Genomic DNA, 18,710 nt, shown 5'->3' with positions numbered 1-18,710 from the left:
CTTCCCCTGTACCAGGTTGCCCAAAGCCACCTCCAACCTGGCCTTGAACACACTGCCAGGGATGGAGGAGCCTTAGCTTCTCCGGGCAACCTGTGCCAGGGCCTCACTGCCCTCACAGGGAAGAATTTCTTTGTAATACCTGATCTAAATCTACCCCCTTTCAGTCCAGAGCCGTACATACCCTTGTAAAAAACCCCTCTGCAGGTATCTTGTTGGCCCGTTTAGGCACTGGAAGCTGCTCTAAGGTTTCTCCAGAGCCTTCTCTTCTTGAGGCTGAACAACCCCAGCTCTTTCAGCCTGTCTTCAAGTTCCTTTCAAGTTTTGGGAGGCATATTTCTCAAAAATGTAGTAAAACATAATAAAAACCCCCACACAACTGGGAGCTTGACACACTCAGAGCAAGCTGAGTAAAGTGGTGCGAGGCCAGCAGGAGGAGTTCAGTGCTTGTTTGCATTCATAATACTAAGAAATTTGTTGTTTCATGTCATTCTGGTGGTGCTTTGCTCCACAGACTGTTTGGCAAAAGCTTTGTAATTGATCTCACTGTGTATGAATAGAGTTACTGTTTATTTTAGGTTGGATTTAATTGTGCTGCTGCGTTCCTATTAGATCTCTCTGCTCTATTAAGGCCCACTTGGTTTTTCAATGAATTCCTAATCTTTACACAGCCAGGTGCCAGAGGTGCAAAAGAAGGTTCCTCACCTAGACAAAAGCCAAGTACGTTTTCTTGCATCCTAACAGTGTAACATGGAGCTGGGTCCTGAGTCTCAGCAATCACATACACCATGTATGCTGCTGCACTCCTCCTGGGTAGCTCAGTTTTCATAGGATACTCTGCAGGAACAGTTGTGGGGCAATGAGGAATGCAGTGTAAATGTCAATAGAGAATTTGTAAATCCTGATGTATTTTTTGCAGGGCCTGGGCTTATATGCTGCTAGAGACATTGAAAAGCACACTATGGTCATTGAATATATCGGAACTATCATACGGAACGAGGTAGCAAACAGGAAGGAGAAGCTTTATGAATCTCAGGTATGGCTGCTGCTTGGTCACTGTTCCTTTCCGCTTTCAGACGTATGTACAACACAACAAATGCTGTTCTGCTGTTTGAATTCAGGCCCTTTCATTTGTTTTCTGCTGTGCTATAAATGCAATAGGCTAGAAATATAACTAGTCTACAGTGTTTCTTAGCAGATCAGAGTATTTAAGTGTTAGATAGCACTCACAGTGCCCTGAGCAGTCAGGCAATGTCCTGGAAGACAGCAAACTTCTTTAAAGCGAAAGCAACTTCCTTTGTAACTCTGTGGTATTGTAACAGTGCACAGTTGTGAAGCACTTTAAGATCCCAAGGGAAAGGCAGTACAGGAGCTGCTAGGGAAATGAGATTTATGTGTGTTCCCGTCCCTCACATCCCAGTGAGGGGAAGGGCAGTGTGTGGCTCTTTCTCCTCTCAGGAGCCAGTGGCAGAGTCTGATCCTGAACACAGGGGGACACAGGAGCTGACCCACGCTGCTGCTTCTGTTTAATCACTGGGAATTAAGTGAAAACTTTAATTTTAAATTAAGAGTGTTTTTTCCCACCCTGTTTTCCAGAACCGTGGCGTGTACATGTTCCGCATTGACAATGACCATGTCATCGACGCGACCCTGACAGGCGGTCCCGCAAGGTGGGTGCCTCTGAGGAGATCTGACCCTGCTTGGGGGGGTGATCTGCATTCCCTGGGCTGGGGCTGGGTGTGAGGGACTCACACTTATGGTTCTCTCAGTGGTTTTTATTCTCTGAGCTGGTACATTCAGTTCCACTGGCATCATTAGCTTTTTGATTTGATTATGGCTCATGGCAGTGATGAAGAAGAAATTGAGTATTTTCTTTTTAATGCTTCATTGTTCTGACATTTTCTAGGTGCAGAATGAAGTAGAGAGTAATATATTAGGACAGTCAGTGCACCCTGAAGCTAGCTAAGGTCATCCTGAGGATTAGTTTAGATTTGCCAAAGGAGATACATTACTCTTCTTTCAACTGTTTGCACAGGTACATCAACCATTCGTGTGCACCGAACTGCGTGGCCGAGGTGGTGACTTTTGAGAGAGGACACAAAATTATCATCAGCTCCAGCAGGAGAATCCAGAAGGGGGAGGAGGTAGGGCAGTCTCATTAGGTTTTACTCACCTCTTGCTACTTGCATTGCTCTCTAGATACTGTGTGATTGCTACAGGTGAATAGCCCTGCTTGTTTGTGCTGGGGTGGGAGAGTGGTGTTCCCCTCTTTGCCCTTTGCCCTTTTCCCTTTCCAGTCTTGCCTCAGCAGTATTTTGGTGTTCAAGTTGGAGGTACCATGCAAGCTGGGATAGATCTTGGGCATTCCATAACCATTCTTCTCTCCCTCTGCTTCCAGCTTTGCTATGACTACAAGTTTGATTTTGAAGATGACCAGCACAAGATTCCATGTCACTGTGGAGCTGTAAACTGCCGAAAGTGGATGAACTAGAATGCATTCCTTGCTGTCTTTGAGGGCTGCTTGTCCCTAGGAAGAAGTGATTCGCAGTTTGATTTTGTCGACGGAAAATTGTTGCCTTTTTGAAGGGGAAAAGAAAAAACAAAAGAAAAAATCACTTCTGGAAGTACAGCTTTCTACTCGTGTGCTTAACAAGGAAAAAGAGCCCAACCACCCAGCAAGCACCCAGAAGCAGCCGGCAAAACGCGAAGCCAACTTTCCAGCCACGGGGAGGTGAGACTGAGTTAACAGAATGGTCCAGCACTTTTGTTTTTGAGCTCACTAAGGAGAAACTGATGAACTTGGGCAAAGAACCGAGGGCTGACCTGCGGGACTGCAGGTGGGCATCTATGAATGTAAGACTGAAATCACCAGCGAAAGGGAGAAGTCCAAAGTGCTGGCCACAGCCTTATTTGATAAAGGGGCAGGCCCTCTGATTAAAGAAAAATTTTAAATAAAAGTAGACACCACTGAACAAGGAATGTACTGAAACGACTTCCTTAGGGATAGAGCTAAGGGAAAAAAATAACTTGCACTAAAATACATTTAAATACTTGATTCCATGAGTCAGTTTATTGTAGTTTTTGATTTCTGTAAAATAAGAGAACCTTTTTGTATTTATTATTGAATAAGTGAATGAAGCTATTTTTAAAAAGAAAGTTAGAAGAAAGCCAAGCTGCTGCTGTTACCTGCAGAACTAACACACCCTGTTACGTTGTTCCTTTGTACACACCTGTAAATAGTTTGGGAAGAAAAAGACAAAAAAAAAAGAAAAAAATACATTATAAAACCTAGTTCTTGACCAAATGCTACCAGACGCTGCGGCAGTTGGGTGCTGATAACACGCCGTCAATAGGGATGTTACAATATGATCTCCCGGAGGCGCGCAACGGGATAACCAAAATCTCCGTTTAAAGCGAGAGGGGTTTTTATGTTTCAAGCGGTCTCAGCTGGGGTCTTAGGAGACCTTTTTTTAAGTCGACCTTAAAGCCTGCTAAGGGCGTGTGTACAGTAAACCCGGGGCTTTTGTAGATGGTTGGGGACTTTAGATTAATTTTATTTGTATTATATTGTTGCATCCCTATTTCTTAAGTCAGGTTTTTTTGTGCTTACAATTTGTGATAACTGTGAATAACTGCTAAAACCACCCAAAAGAGAGGCTGGACGTTGGTTTTTTTTTTTCCTTCAGCAAAAGTAGTCAAGATCAGGGGGGACTGTTCAGCCTACCTTAAATCATGGGAACGGCTTAGAATCATGTAGTCGGAGCTTAACTCCGATCCGCCGACAGCCTTCTTAAAAGGAAAACGAGGACAAAACCCACGATGTAACGTGCTTGCAGCTGCAGGACTCTGGCAATAGGGGTTTGGAAACTGTAATTTAAAAGATGTGTTTGTATGGATTGGTTTTTGTTTACATTTCTTTCAAAAAAAACAAGAAAAAACACAAAAAAAAATGAAACACATTGTTTTGTGTTTGCTTGTAGAAATTAATCAGCATTTGGAACCAGGTTAGCTTCTTATTTTGTACTTCAGATTCTGGTACTGACACTTCACAGCCTGAATAAATAGAGAAAGAAAAACAATGAAGTTCTTTTTTCTGTGTGTGCACAATGAAAGTGGACTGTAAACTGTTGGTATATTCAGTCATACAGTTCTGACCTTGTAATGTATATGGCATGATGTATTTTTATCTTACAGAATAAATCAATTGTATATATTTTTCTCTTGATAAATAGCTGTATGAAATTGTTTCTTGAATATTTTTCTTCTCTTGTACAATATTCCAACATCCTACCAGTATTTGTCCTACAGTTTTTTTTCTGTTCTGTATAATAGTATCTAATGTTGGCAAAAAAAAACCACAGGAAAAAACAACTCCCAAAAAAAACCAACAGAATTTTTTGAAGCATACAGAGTGTTATGGGTTTTGGAATTTGTGGAAACAGATTTAGAAGATCAGCATTTACAAATAAAAATATTTTACATCTATAAGGTACGTCTTCCTGGTTTTATTCTTCTCCAGTTCTGGCAGGATTTCAGTGCATTCAGCACTTGCGGTCCCCGTCAGTAGCACAACCCAAATTCTCCTGCCACGTCCTGGGTATTCCCAGCGCTCAGGCTCTTCCCAGAAAATAGGCCAGAGATGCAGGAGAAAAGAGTAAATGGGGTGTTCTGCTGCTGCTGGTTTGGGCTGGCGGGGAGTTGGTTTTCTTCACCATAGCTCATGCAAGCTGTGGGTTGGGCTGGAGCTGGAAACAGTGCTGACAGCTGGGGGGAGCCTGCAAAAAAGCTGGAGAGAGACTTTTTAAAACTGGACAAGGGCAATGTCTTTAAACTGACAAAGGACATAGATTTAGATTAGATATTAGGAAGAAATTCTTCCTGTGAGGATGATGATGCCTTGCACAGGTTGCCCAGAGAAGCTGTGGCTGCCCCAATCCCTGGCAGTGTTCAAGGCCAGGCTGGATGAGGTTTTGAGCAACCTGCTCTAGTGGAAGGTGTCCCTGCCCATGGCAGGGGAGTTGGAACTAGATGAGCTTTAAGGTCCCTTCCAAACCAAATCATTCTGGGATTCTATGGTCTTACCCTTCTGTGTTTCCTATTCAGCCCAATTCCCGAGGGTCACCTGTGAGCAGTCACTTAACTATGAAAAGAAAACTGAATTTCCACCTCAGCCCAGGCAGGGCCCAGCTGTGAGCAGGGAACTGACATGGGCCTGGGTGTCCACAGAACAGATTTATAACCCTCTCGTGTGCACATTCTGTGTGTGACGACCTGGCTGTGCAGCTGCAGCACTGAGCTGATACAGCTGTGGCCAAAACCCACTCACTGCAGAAACTCTCATCAGCCAAACCACCATCATCACCTCCCTCTGCTCCTGGAAACTGGCACCCCAGGGCACAGCAGCAGCAGCTGGGAGGGCTCAGCCCAGCCCCAGTCTGGCTGCAGTATTTGCAGTGCTACAAACATGGGTAGTGCCAATTTTCAAACAGTTACGGTGTGTTACATAGGCAAGACTGAAGGAGGGTAATTATCTATTCATCTGCAGCTGAGAAGTTCACCAATTCTGTGTCTGTTACTGCATGCTTCAAGACCACATGCACTGAGCCGATTTTGACAACCTCCGACACACCAGCCTCCAACTTCCCTGGCCAGGAGCAAAAGTTCCAGTCAAATATTCTGCATGGCAGCAGCCTCAGGCCATAAACAAAGGCAAAGCTTCTGCTCTGCCTGCTGGAGGACGTGTGTGGCTGGTGACTTTGCACGCTGAACAAGGCAGAGCAAGGCTGCTGCCCAAGAGTCTGACAACCAAAACCCATGTCACAGCCTGCAGGGAGCCCGGCACAGCTGGGAGCAGCCCTCCCAGCACCAGTGACTGTCTCACACTGACTTGCAGAAGCAGCCAGGGTTAATCAGGTGTTTAGGAAGCTGCAGCCTATCCTTTCACCACCACCAAGGGCTGGGACTGATTCCAGGCAGAGCAGCCACTCCAGGCATAGCCTGAGGAAGCAGGTACTGGTTAAGGATGGGAAGCACAGCCCTGCTGCAGAGCTGCCAGCACACTGTGCCACCTGGTTTTACACTGCCCTGGAAGTGCTGAATAGACGGTCACTGTGAGCCAACACCCAGGAAGTCCATTCCAGCCCCACACTGCCTTGCAACAGCAATTTGGGAACCCACCTGAAGACTTTGGGTGCCCCTTCAAAGGCCCCGCGACCCAGCAGGGCATAGCACATGCCCCAGCTGAGGCACAGCTGCTGGAAGGGGCCAGGGTTGTTTAAGAGACTTGCAGTAAGAAAGAACTTAATGATGTCTAACTGAATTATTCCCACTGTAATGCTTTATGTGGAGGAACCTCCACTTCAGCCTATTGCTCTGGTTTACTATTAACTCAGCTTACCTGGTTCCTCCCTGCTTCCAGCATTGATGGGCCAGGGTAGTGGCAGGAGGGACGGCTCCTCCCTGCTCTCCTCACAGGGTGACAGCTCTGGCAGGAGCTGAAGGACCAAGCACCATCTGCCACAAGAGAATCTCATCTCTCTGCAGGAAGACGTGGCTCTGTAGTCCCTTCCAACCCTTGGGATTCTGTGATCGCTCGCCTCATGCTGCCCAAAACATCAGGAACCGGATGCCGGAGCAGTGCAGCTGGAAAGTGCCTCTGCTGCTCAAGTGAAAGGGTGAGGCTGTCGTGGCGCTGGCAATGGCTGAACACCCAGATGGCTTCTGCAGAAGGCAGCTCAGTCCGGCAGGATAAACCAGGCCAACGTCGCTAGGAAAAAGTACGCTGGGTAAGAACAGCTCTTCCCTTCTGCAGTAGCTTCCAGGCACTGAAGGAGCATCCAGGGCTGAGGCAGGGAGTCAAACAAAGGTAAGGAGTGAAATAAATGAACTGGGGAAAGGAAACAGGGAAGCAGAGAGAAAGAAAAACAAAGAGATAAAGCATCATCAAAGCTTCCGAGATGGGAGAGAGGGAGAAGGAACCAGCTGAGAAGAAAAGAGAGTGAAAACATCAGTCCCTTGAATCGGTGCTTTCTGGTCCAAGAGCTACAGAGAGTAAGGCCATACAGCTTAATAAAAAAATGATGCTTTATTTTAAATGCAGCTACTGTCATGAGTCATCAAAATAGACTTTGCAATAGTTACTTTGTTTTAAATACGAGGTGACGGATGACAGCGACGGGTTTGAGCTACATGAAATGTCCTAAAACTGCAAATTAAAGGAACTAAATTTAAATATTACAAATGACAATTATCAGAAGATGAAAGGGAAGAAAAATATTTTCCAGACAAAGCAAAATAATTTGGCCAGTAAAACCATACTAAAACCGTGAATTAATGAGATACTGCACATGAAATACTCCTTTCTGTCATTGGCATTTAAAAGCTCCACAAAGCTAAAATCTCACCATTTAAATGACATTGCTCTAATAATTTCTCGTACTGAATAACAGTTCAATAATCCAAGGAATTGCTGATAAATTGCACTTCTACGTGGTGCTCTGCTGCTGCTCCACTGCCAGGGACCATCCAGACCTTCTCCTGCACAGCACTGTTCGCAGCAGAGTGTTCCTATGGTGCCACCACAGTGGCTGTGCCGGGTGCAGCTCCTCCTCACAAAGCCCTCCAGAATGGCTGAGCATCACTGCTGAAGGGGAACCAGTGTCTTGGCTTAACGCTTCCCAACCACATCCTCGCTGCCTCAGCTCTCAAAGTGCCACTGCTGCGGAAGGGACCCGTCACAGATGGCCATAGTCACGTACCCTTTGTGGCTAAGTGGATCCACCACCTTCATGCACTGCCCCACGGAGACCTGGTAGAGGCGGTTGTTTTTCTAGAGGAGACAGACAGACAGATGGGATTTAGTTATTAAAACTTCTGTTCTACTCATCATTGAACTGAAGCTGAAAGGGACGCCTAGTGGGAGGGAGTGCTCCTTCCTGACTGATGAGCCTTTCTGCAGCCTCCCTAACTTACCCCATAACCACGCCAGCAGTGCCCACGGGCAGCAACCTCCTGCTCTCCTGCATGGAGGAAGCTGATACATGAGAGAGTTGCATGCAGGTTAACGTCAGTACTTACAGACACAAGCAGATGTCCAATGGAAGAAGGAGAACATAGCAAGGATATCACAGCACTCCAGAACACCTCTAACTCTGGGTCCTGTGCTGTAACTGGCAGTGCACAGCTGGCCTTTCTCTGCCAAGGAGTCACACACCACCATGACAGGCATCACCTAACAGTTACCTGCATTGAATTTCAATAGCCAGTCTTGTCTGCTAACTCAAGTGGACGCACCCTGAGTAATCTCTCACCAGCAGCAGACTCTTTCAGCTCACCACTGCCACCACCATTTGTAGCTGTGGCACTGCTGGGGCAAGCATCAGACACCCACAACCCTGAACTCATGCAATACCTGCCTCTCTATGTCCAAACCATCCTGGACTGCAACATCTTTCCTTATTTGACTCCACACAGGAACTCATGCCACCAACGAGCAGCAAGGTATGAACCCAAGACAGTTTATGCAGAGCTGGCCTGGAAGTGTGACAGGCAGTTTGGGCAGTGCCCTTCTCTTTGTTCAGCAATGTCTGTACTACACTCACTGCTATGCTTAGGGCATGGGGGAACAACTTCTCAGGTAAACCCAGGAGCCAAATTTCATGCATACGCAGCACCAGCTCTAAATGATTAAACTAATAAGATGTAATTACAGGGCAGAAGCAAATGCAAGAAACCTCCTCTCTCAATCCTCCGCTCTGCCCTGTGCTTCTTCCAGCACGAAGCAGAAATCACCACAAGGACCCTCCTGTCCCCCAGTCCTGCAAACACGACACAACAAAGAGCTATGGGGTGGATTTTGGTGCCCCTGGCACATCCCTGTGAGCCACAGTGGGTGGCTGTGACGAGCAGAAAAAAGGCTAAATGGAGCTGCAGACACATTCCCGAGTTGCAAAGGGGCTGCACGACCCAGAGCTCAGCAGTCTTATTAGGAAATGCAGCCGCCCCGACCCATGCAGCTTTGGTACAGGCTGCTTAGACTGTGGGCTGGGCCTAGTACAGTACAATTGACTTGGTACATCTGAGATTTAGTCATAATTAAACTCAAACCTGCTGTTAGTCCTGTTAGTGCTATTGTCATGAAGGGCCTGGAGAACAACTCTGATGAGGAGCAGCTGAGGGAACTGGCCTGGAGAAAGGGAGGCTTAGGGGATCGCTCTCTGCAACTACCTGAAAGGAGGATGGAGCAAGGAGGTGGAGGGTCTCTTCTCCCAAGTAACAAGTAACAGGACAAGAGGAAATAGCCTCAAGCTGCACCAGGGGAAATTTAGGTTGGATATTAGGAAAAATTTCTTCACTGAAAGGGCTGTCAAGCACTGGAACAGGCTGCCCAGGGAAGGAGCTGAGTCACCATTTAAAAGATGTATACATGTGGCACTCAGAGACATGGTTTAATGGTGGACTTAGCAGTGCTGGGTTAATGGTTGGACTCAATGATCTAAAAGGTCTTTTCTAATCTAAATGATTTTGTGATTCCATGATCACTTACAAGCAGTGTGCTCTATGCCAGCCATACTCCACTTACCCCGAATGTCCACTGCTGCGAGCCACCGGACCCATGGCATTTCATGAGACGAGGTGGATCGGATGAGCGAGTTTCCGAAACATCCAAGCAAAGGAGATTATTTAAGATCAGCTCATGATCCTCATTGTAAATCCAGACCTGAAAGAGGAAAGAGAAATACATTTATGCCCATGTTTCTGGGCAGGTGCCTTGCACCTTTTGTTCAGCTACAGAGGAGGTGTTTTAACATCTGCACATTAGAGATGTGCCTTGCAGTACTCAATACCCACTGCCTCTTTTCAAGCAACTGAAATGCAGCTGCAGTGCTCTATTGCCTTCCCAGCGTCACACAGCGCTACCCCATGCATAGACACTAAAAGGACCAACTGTGGTTCTGCCCTGTAACAGCCATTGTTAAACTGCAGCCACCCCCAAGTGTTCCTCTTGTCCAGACGGCTAAACAGGATAATGGGACAGAAGCAGTCAGCTGGTCGGCTCTCAGCTGGCTGCCCAAACCTTGCTTCGGAGCAAAGCACATCTGGCACAGCTGGAGGCTCAGGGAAGCTGGACCATCAGCCTGGTCTGACTGCAGGAGCTGCTGCCCCTCCCTCAGTGCCCTCAGCCCTGCAAAGACCTGGGCCAAGATCAGTGAGGTGGAGGACCTGGAGGTCTTGTAACCAGCAGAAGATTCTGATCCCAATGCAAGAGAGCAGAGAAGCACAGAACCTCAGTGTGTGCACCCCAGATACCATGGATTACACAGCAGAAAGGAAATGGAGAATAAAGCATTCAAAACTGTAACTGCAGTGCAGGGACAGCACTGACACCAGCTGGCTAAACACCAAATAACTGAATGCCATGGGGGAGCCTGCATTCACACAGCACCTGGATGTCGAGCAAGTGCTCTCACTGCTGCCATTCCCAGACCCAGCACTAGGATGGTGTGCACCAAGAGCATCCCTGCTCATCGGCCTCACCTGCCAGCATCAACTCCCTTCCCCCAACTGCCTGCCCTGGGAATAAGAGGGAATTGAGCCCCTCATAAACTGTACCAGAGGTACCTGTACCCACAGGCATGCTCTGTTGTTCTGGTGAAATCTTCTTGCAGGCCTGTTATGATCTCACACAGCTCAGAGCTACAGTAGCTATGCCCACTCCGTAATGGTCAACCCTCACCAAATCAGCACCAGTTTCACACTGAGAGTGTATGATATCAAATTCCAGGCAGAAAAGTGAAGCAAATAAACCAAGTTCTGATTTTTATTACACTTCATCTGATGAACCTAAGCCCAGCCTTCTGGAGGGAGCTGTGGTTCAGGACATTGCCTCAGCTGGACAGCACAACTGAAAAGCATACAGCTCATTAGGACAGTGACTGTCCTAACACAGTGAAGGCCTCCTCTGAGGAAGTGCAGGTATCACACTGAAATCTGCCCTAACCTCAGGCATTGTTGTGCCTTCCAGCTTTTTCTGTTTAAACCCTGTCATGAGAAAGCAAGCATGGCAAGAGTGAAGAGGAGGAGGGAATGGAGAAACAAGACTGCCCAGAACTTTTATTATTATTATTAAATGAAGAATGACAGAGCCAAACCCCCAAACAACAGATGAAACTGGTAAGAACTGAAGGCTGCAGTGACACAAGGAGCAGACCTTTAATCAATAGCTCAGGAATGGCAACACAGAACACTGGTTAAATCCAGTGTGATACTTCTGCAGAAAGACTTCTACCAGACGGCCAAAATTAAGGTCAAATTAATGATGTGTTTGGTGTAGAAAACAATGTAAAGGGGTAAAAGAGGCCCAAATTTAGACACATCAAGGCTCTAAATCCAGATTAGAGTATCAATATGGAGTTGCAGATATTAACATATTCAAGCGCAAGGAAAGCAAAGCTACCCCATGGGGCATTTTGTTATATTACTGCAAGCCTTTGCATACTCCAAAATTTACTGAGTGCTTTGCTGCTGAAGAGTGGAAGGATGATGCTGAGCTCTTGTCATTGCCCTTGGCAATGTAACAGCCCAGTGTATAGGAAGGCAACATTTCCTGGCAGCCAATACACTATCAAAAGTCCGTAATGAAGAAGGTGCCTGACTAGGACTTGTATGTCAGTTCTGATGGATGTCTTATTTTATCCTCCTATGTGTGTTCTACAATAAATGTCATTTTAAATATTAATTGTATTTAAAACAAAAAGGTAAGAGATAAGGTGCAGATATTTTCATTCTGCATCCACTTCCTAACACCCAGGAGAGCATCCCTGTCACATTTCACTTTCTATAAATGGAATTATGCCCAGCTCCCACCACACAGAAAACTGGCACCTTTAACTGCTGTCCCCCACAGATGCATGGTAATGACTGATCTGCTCTACAGGCATAAGGAAAATCACTATTTTCCCTGGAGCCAAGGAAAAACACTGGGATGCAATTAGAATACAAGGAATCGTTTCTGTTTCCAAATAACCTAAATGGCAGATGTTATGGAAAAACCTCTCTCCATAATGAAACTGATGAAGTTTGGGGTTAAATTAATGATTTAATTTGGTGAATGCTGTAGGATTGGCCTCCTTCTAGCAGCTCTCTTCTCCCTGCCTGCCAACACAGGCAGCAGGATAAAAGGAAACCTTACCCTGCTGGTGGTGGAAAGGTGCCAAAGGACCCCTTCAGTATCAGAGTGCAGTGGCCCTGCCAAGGTCCTACATGTCCCCAGAGCACTTAGAGATCTTCCCCCAAGCAAAGCATTTCAGCTGTGGTAGTGCTCAGATGCCTGCCCAAGCCTCCCACCCATCAGGGTCACTGCCATCACCACTGGTCACAAGGGGCACAGAGGTCCTGCTTGTGCATAAGTCACCCAGGCCACAGTAACTGGTTCAAGTTTCCCCACAGCAGAAATGGGACCCACAGATCTGGGGTCAGCATTCTTATTGCTAGAACAAAGCCAGCGCAGGTGTCCTTCCAGTCACCTCAGATACATAACATGTGCTGGAGCAGGTTTCATGGCAAAAAATAAACAGGAAGAGAACCAAAGTACAAACTCTGTCAGTATAAGCATTTTTTCATGCAGGTAGATCTTTGGACGAACTGGATTTTTAATTCAGGACCTTCAAAACGCAGTTCAGACTATTTACAGATTGAAGACTGAGGTTTCCTAGGGCTTCCAGTACCTTCAGGATTATCCTTCACTCCAACAGGACACAGACAAACCACCCGGCCTTCAGCGGGACTGACTGATGACTTCATTAAATCTCATCTACATACAGACAAGCAGGTAGGAACAGTTTCTCCTCATATACAGTTAATGAGGAGTTTCAGTGAGGACTACAGCTCAACTCCTTGCAGGACAGCAGTGTGACATTCCCAAAGACTGGGCAGGGGAGGTTTTTACTCTCTCCTTTTACCAACATTTAGATTTCCCGACTGGTTTCAGGTTGCCACTGTTGATAAAGGAGGCATGCTCTTCACTCCCTCCATAAACCAATATATCCCAGTGACCCCCAGGATTGTTTTCTCTCACAAAGAGATATGGGGCTGTGTTACTGAACTTCTTTTTTTCCTGGTGAAACTTGATATTATTGCTACAGTGAGATTGGTTAAATGTAAACAGGTAACAGCTAGCTGAAGCACTTCAGAGGAACTTCAAGTGAGGAAAGGGCTCAGATGGTGCCTCATCATCTAGAAGGATGGCGCACATCATCATTTCCTCTGGAAAAATGGAAGTACCCATAAAAGAATTGAGTCCACTGTCAAAACAGACAGCTGTGTTAAAACAAAACCTATCACCCAACCAAGGGAAAAACAGTAAATCAAAGACTCTGTAGTAGGCAGGAAAGGGAAGCTCACTGTTCCTACACAATAAACATTTCAAATTCTATGAAATAAAGCAGGAAGCATCAGCCTGCCCTTTGGCTTTCAGAGTGCAGTGGAGTGTAGCAAAAGGCATGGCTGGCCAACTGGCAAAGCTCTGTGGATATACACCCCCATTTGGTCTGCAAATTACATTAGCACTAGAGGAATGCACTGCAAATTCTCGGTAAATACAAGACAGTAACTACTACTGAAACAGCCCTTTGTGTGAGAGAAAATCCCTGCTGTGAACCATGCCGACAGGAGAAGCATTCCAGTACTTTCATCAGTTACAATCTGTTGCTTGGGTTGGCACAACTGTATTGTTCTGTCAGGCAGTTTCTAAAAGAGAAAAATTCAGCTTCAGAGCACAAAAAAGCTGCCTCAGCACTGTGGAATAGACATGCCTAGCAATTTGCATCATCCCAACTATTTGTATATACTTCAGCTCTTGTTATTATGGATAATGATGACATCAAAGCACCAAGTGACTTGTGAAAATCATGAGAAACCACGAAGTTTGGTGGTCTGTAATCATCATTTTAAGCCATTGCTACCCTGAAAACCCAATGTCCTCCTGAAGGTTGTTGCAAAGCAGATACATGCTTCTGTGTCAGTTTTGTGTGTTGATGATGTTTCATAATCATTAGAGGGACCGAAGGATTGTGCTCCTTCAGTAGTTCATGGAAAAGCAACAAGCAGACTTACTTGGATGTCTTCACACTCACTGTAGCCATGAGTTGTATCAGAAAAGCAAACTAACAAGCATGATCTAGAGGTCTGGGGAGGAATATCTTGTAGAAGAACTGTGTGTGTGAGCACGTCCTTCCAGAGTGACTCTTGAACAGTCTGTGAAGCACATACTCTTACGTTTATGAAGTGCTGAAAGAACGTTAGCAGAGCTTTTCTGCAATTCCCTGTTCAAATCAGTTATCTCTTAAAGGCCCAGAGCACAGATGCCCTTGCTTAGACCCTTCAGTACCATCCCCAGCTGGAATGGCAAGTCACAATTTTAAAACTCAGTATATTGCTAAGTAAGAGAAAGGTTATACGACTGAATAGAAATACACACACAGAGGAGAGGTTATAACAACACAGAAAGTAAAGTTTAAGGGTCAACCTAGTGTATTTGAAAACAAACAGTTGAAAAAAAACACGTTATTTAGTGGACTTGAAGAAATGTTTTGGACAAGGAACTTGGCTTTAACATTCAGATCAGGGAGAAGGCAGGCACGCACTAGCTACATGACAAACCCAATCTTTTTTTAGCTGTTAGATCACAAACACTCCCACTAGTTAGTCCTGTGTTCACCACTGTGCTTCACTCTGAAACCTTCCTTTTTAGTGCTCTTTAATGCTCCTCTTCCAAGCCTGTCGGTAACTACTTTTCCTCCTCCTCCTTTAGGGGAGTATCTAGCCCAAAGCCTGTTTCAGAACCCTTGTCTCCTAAGCACCACTTGATTAACCTCGGCACGATGGCTTTGGGTAGAAGCTACACCATAGCTTGTTACTTCCACTTTTCAGACATCTCCAGTCTTTCATGATGATCCTTCAATATGCTTAAGTATTTTCAATCATCCTTCAACACCAAAGCTTTTCTCACACGCACTAAGTTGTGCACAGTCTCAGTTTGGTTTCCAGAAAGAGGTCAGACACAGGACTGAAGTTCAGGGGAGTGTTTCCTTCGGCAATAGCGGCTGTTCCTTCACATGACCACTCTTCCGACTACAAAGCTTCTCATTCCATGTTAGTCTTCTGCTTGCAAAATTCACAATCATTTTTTCTCCTTCTTGAGTTATGTTAGATGTCTCTGCATTGACCTTCATTCTATAAGACCCTGTCACCTCCTCTACTTGTGTTATTCCTAACTACAAAATATTCATCACCTATCCCTAAATGTGTTCAGTCACCACTATTAGCCCCAGGTTATTTCTCACAAAAAACTGTCCTGGTTTTCATCCTAATTTAAGGTTGCACATTTTAAAATGTATTTTCTAGATGCATTACCTTTGTGAGAACCATTTCCCTAATCACTAATTCCCCAATTCCTGTAACAAAAAGACAAAGTGAATATCACTGTCATGTCAAGTCCTATAAAACAGGATAGTTTGATGCACTTTGGTAATTTTTAGCTTTACGTAACTATGATCATCTAAGTCAACTTCAGCTGAAAGCGTTACCCATAATGGTGATGCAACACAGTTATATAACAGCTGTTACTTGTTTTAAACCAAGTGAGAATCTGAAATCTCTTAGCAGCCATGAGGCTACAGAAAACACAGCAAACATTAACTAAAGGCAAAAGAGATTTGCTTGTGAGGCCAATCGCATGACTTCAGTGAGCCTGGTTTCCTCACACACCCACCTCTCAGCATCAGCTCTCACATGCATGCACCAGCTATATTGCACAAAGGGTTATTTTCCAGCTAAGAGATTGTGCAGAAGATTATTTTCCAACCAAAAGAACTGCAGTCAATGAGTTTTAAGGCAGCCCCATTTTGTCTTCCCAGTTTTCCAAGGTAGACTGCACCTTGCTCCTTCAATATGTATTTTTCAAGGGAGGGTGTTACCTATTCCAGAGCAAAAGCAGCTTGGAAAGAGACAAGCAGTGACAACTTACTCATGTACCTCAAGAGAAATTCACTGGCATCAAATGAAATCAGGCCCAAGTAACAAACTGTTTTCACAGAAAGCTGCCACAGGATGCCAAAAGCTTACAGGAGGTCAAAATACAACCACATGCTCCTGAAAAGGCAAAATTCTACAGAAATGCCATCTTTGGCTCAGCAAAAAAACATTAAACAGTCACAAAAATACTGCTCACAAAGTACAGATTGTCATCTTCCAGAGAAACACTCCATGCTGTGTATTAAGCAACACACACTTAACTTGATGCCAGTGGCCATAAGAGAATGGGATAGTTAGGTGGCTTGCATTTCACCAGACCCAACACAAGCTTTCTTATTAGGACAAAGGCAGAAAACAGATGGTTCTAGAGCAAAAATCAGCTGAAAACGCCGATGGGTTGAGTGTTACCACAAACAACAGATAAAAGCCTTCAATACTCAGAAAGTTTCTTGTTATTTTTATAAACTGAAGCTGTTAAATAAGTGTTGTCTTTCTCTACATTGTTCCCATGTAACTATAGCAAGACTGTTCAAGAGGATATGAAAGCAAGCTGGCTGAATGTACTCTTGGGATTTATTAGGAGAACAAAGTAAGTCTAGTGACAGAAAACCATTGTGTTGGAGAACATACTTGGTTGGAGAAAGAAGATAGTACAGCCAGGTTGGTTTTTTATGAGAACTAATTGCTTAATTTATCACTAATAAACTAGAGTCATGCATAAAGAAGCAAAGATCAACAATCAGAGCACTAACTTGTCTTTCCCAATACCAAAAGGCTAACTGAAGTTTCTGTTTCCAGGAGGAAGAAACCAGAAAAAGGTTTTGATAAGGAAAAACAACAGACTTTCTCCTCCAGCCATGTGCAGTTCACTAGTAAAATATGGCAGGAAAGAGGAGGAAAACAGTAACTGTGAGGGCCCATCTGTTCTTACTGCGGACATCATCCACAGGCAGTCATTTTTGCTCTCTCACTCACAGACCGAATGGCTCAGAAAGCAGCACAGCACCTTTGGCACTGCAAATGTACAGTCACTGGTGCCAATCAGTTATTATTACATTTACACAGTCTGTACATTTACAAGACTTGCTGTCTTTCTTACAGCTAATGGAAGAGATCACATAAGAAAATTTATTCCTGTCACATCTTAAATTCATCCACCCTTAACACAAGGACCTATAATATGGTCATAACAATGATTACTCAGTATTCCAGAGGTAAAGCACAGCGATGTATTGCTTCATCCTGCTTAAGTGACAATTGGAGACCATGTGTCTAGTGCCAGTCACACTTACCCAGACACTGACTAACACTCCTCATGCCATCTCCTTCTGTCACATTCAACTGGTGAGGCCACTGATAGGAGGCAGAAAGTCCCATGAGTTGACAAAGCACACAACTTCTTGTTTGGGACTATCATAAAGCATCCTGCTTCTACTGCTGCACTCTCCATACTCTGAAAAGTACTGCCCATTTCAAGAAGTACCCAATTAGTCTAGCACAACCCACCTTTGGTAAAGCTATGCTGCATTATATCCTATACTCCATTTATTTTGTCTTTGATTACTTTTCTCTTTAGATGCGATACAGTTTTTAAACCTGGGTCCCATAGGCTCCTAAATCATAACATTCTTAATATAGTTCTTATCTAGGTTAAAGTCATTATGGCTTTAGATGAAGGTCTCTCTACCCTGGAGGCTGTTTATCCAACTCCCAAACTTCTGTTGCCTGAAAGAACAGAGGTGAAATACCAAAGGCTTTATGTAGTAACACAAAAACTCTCATTAGAATTTTCACATCCATTCCCAATTAATCCTCAGATCAGCAATTCACCAGAAGCCAAAGAATTTTCTAAATTCCTTAGATTTCCTTCTATTTAACGATGATAACAAACCATTCATTCACCCCAAACTACAGCCACTCCAGCAGCAGAGGACTGGTTGTACAACACACAAAGAACAGCAAGCCAGGAAAAGGCTGCCTTGAACCCCAGTGTGAGGAACTGACTGAAGGAGTTTCTACAAATTTTGAAGTGTTAATCAGTGGATTATGATCCTGTCAGAAGCCCCTTAAGGACAGTCTCAGCCACATACTGAGATTCATGCTATAAGGAGATAATAATATCCAGCACTTGGCCTTAGTAGGGTACAGAGCAGTAAGCTCCATAGTCTCCTCAGCCAGCTTTGCCATCTGAATGATACTCTGACACTAGTCTGCTTGCTGATAAGATGTACTAAGGCATTTTGTCAACAGGAAAACATATTAGCGATTTTTAAGATGTGAATCACTATTCCGTACAATTAGGAATCTCATACCTGGTTTTGATCGCTGTAGTCGCATTCCCGAACCACTACCAGGCCTCCTTTCTGACTTGGGTGGCCCTGCGCGACCAGGCATTTGTTGGTTTGAAGGTGATACAGCTATGAAAGGAAAACAGTTTGATGGATGCAGTAAACAAATAATGTCACATATCAAAAGGAACATATGGTAATGTTTTGGAAGCCCTGGAACTTACTGTGCTCACAAAAAATCCCCATCAAAACCCAAAACCAGCTCACAATTACATCAAGATTTCTCTCTCTATGGTACAAGTGCTCAGCACATGCTGACCACACTCTTGAGAAACATCTTTCCCCTCTTCACTTTCCATGAAAGTCACAGGAATCAAATACTCATTAGCTGAG

General features: G+C 44.7%; 2 protein-coding genes across 3 annotated transcripts in view; one reads left to right on the top strand and one right to left on the bottom strand.

The window, feature by feature from the left end:
- The window catches only part of KMT2C (lysine methyltransferase 2C), a 192,100-nt gene extending 187,618 nt beyond the window's left edge, over positions 1-4,482 (top strand). Inside the window, exons 55-58 of the mRNA XM_031049774.2 lie at positions 917-1,033; positions 1,594-1,667; positions 2,033-2,141; positions 2,396-4,482. Coding sequence (XP_030905634.2) covers positions 917-1,033; positions 1,594-1,667; positions 2,033-2,141; positions 2,396-2,488 — 393 coding nt within the window. The 3' untranslated portion in view covers positions 2,489-4,482. The remainder of the gene's footprint in view (positions 1-916; positions 1,034-1,593; positions 1,668-2,032; positions 2,142-2,395) is intronic.
- Positions 4,483-7,062: 2,580 nt separating this feature from the next.
- GALNT11 (polypeptide N-acetylgalactosaminyltransferase 11) overlaps positions 7,063-18,710 on the bottom strand; it is a 49,004-nt gene continuing 37,356 nt past the window's right edge. For both annotated transcript variants that reach the window (XM_005150033.3, XM_031049866.2), the window contains exons 10-12: positions 18,342-18,446; positions 9,578-9,715; positions 7,063-7,825 (exon numbers count right to left, since the gene is read on the bottom strand). In XM_005150033.3, coding sequence (XP_005150090.2) covers positions 7,694-7,825; positions 9,578-9,715; positions 18,342-18,446 — 375 coding nt within the window. In that variant the 3' untranslated portion in view covers positions 7,063-7,693. The remainder of the gene's footprint in view (positions 7,826-9,577; positions 9,716-18,341; positions 18,447-18,710) is intronic.

The sequence above is a fragment of the Melopsittacus undulatus genome, chromosome 1 (genome assembly GCF_012275295.1).
Source record: "Melopsittacus undulatus isolate bMelUnd1 chromosome 1, bMelUnd1.mat.Z, whole genome shotgun sequence".
Lineage (NCBI taxonomy): Eukaryota > Metazoa > Chordata > Aves > Psittaciformes > Psittaculidae > Melopsittacus > Melopsittacus undulatus.
The sequence above is the reverse complement of the archived record's forward strand: the minus strand, read 5'-3'. Positions and strand labels throughout refer to the sequence as shown.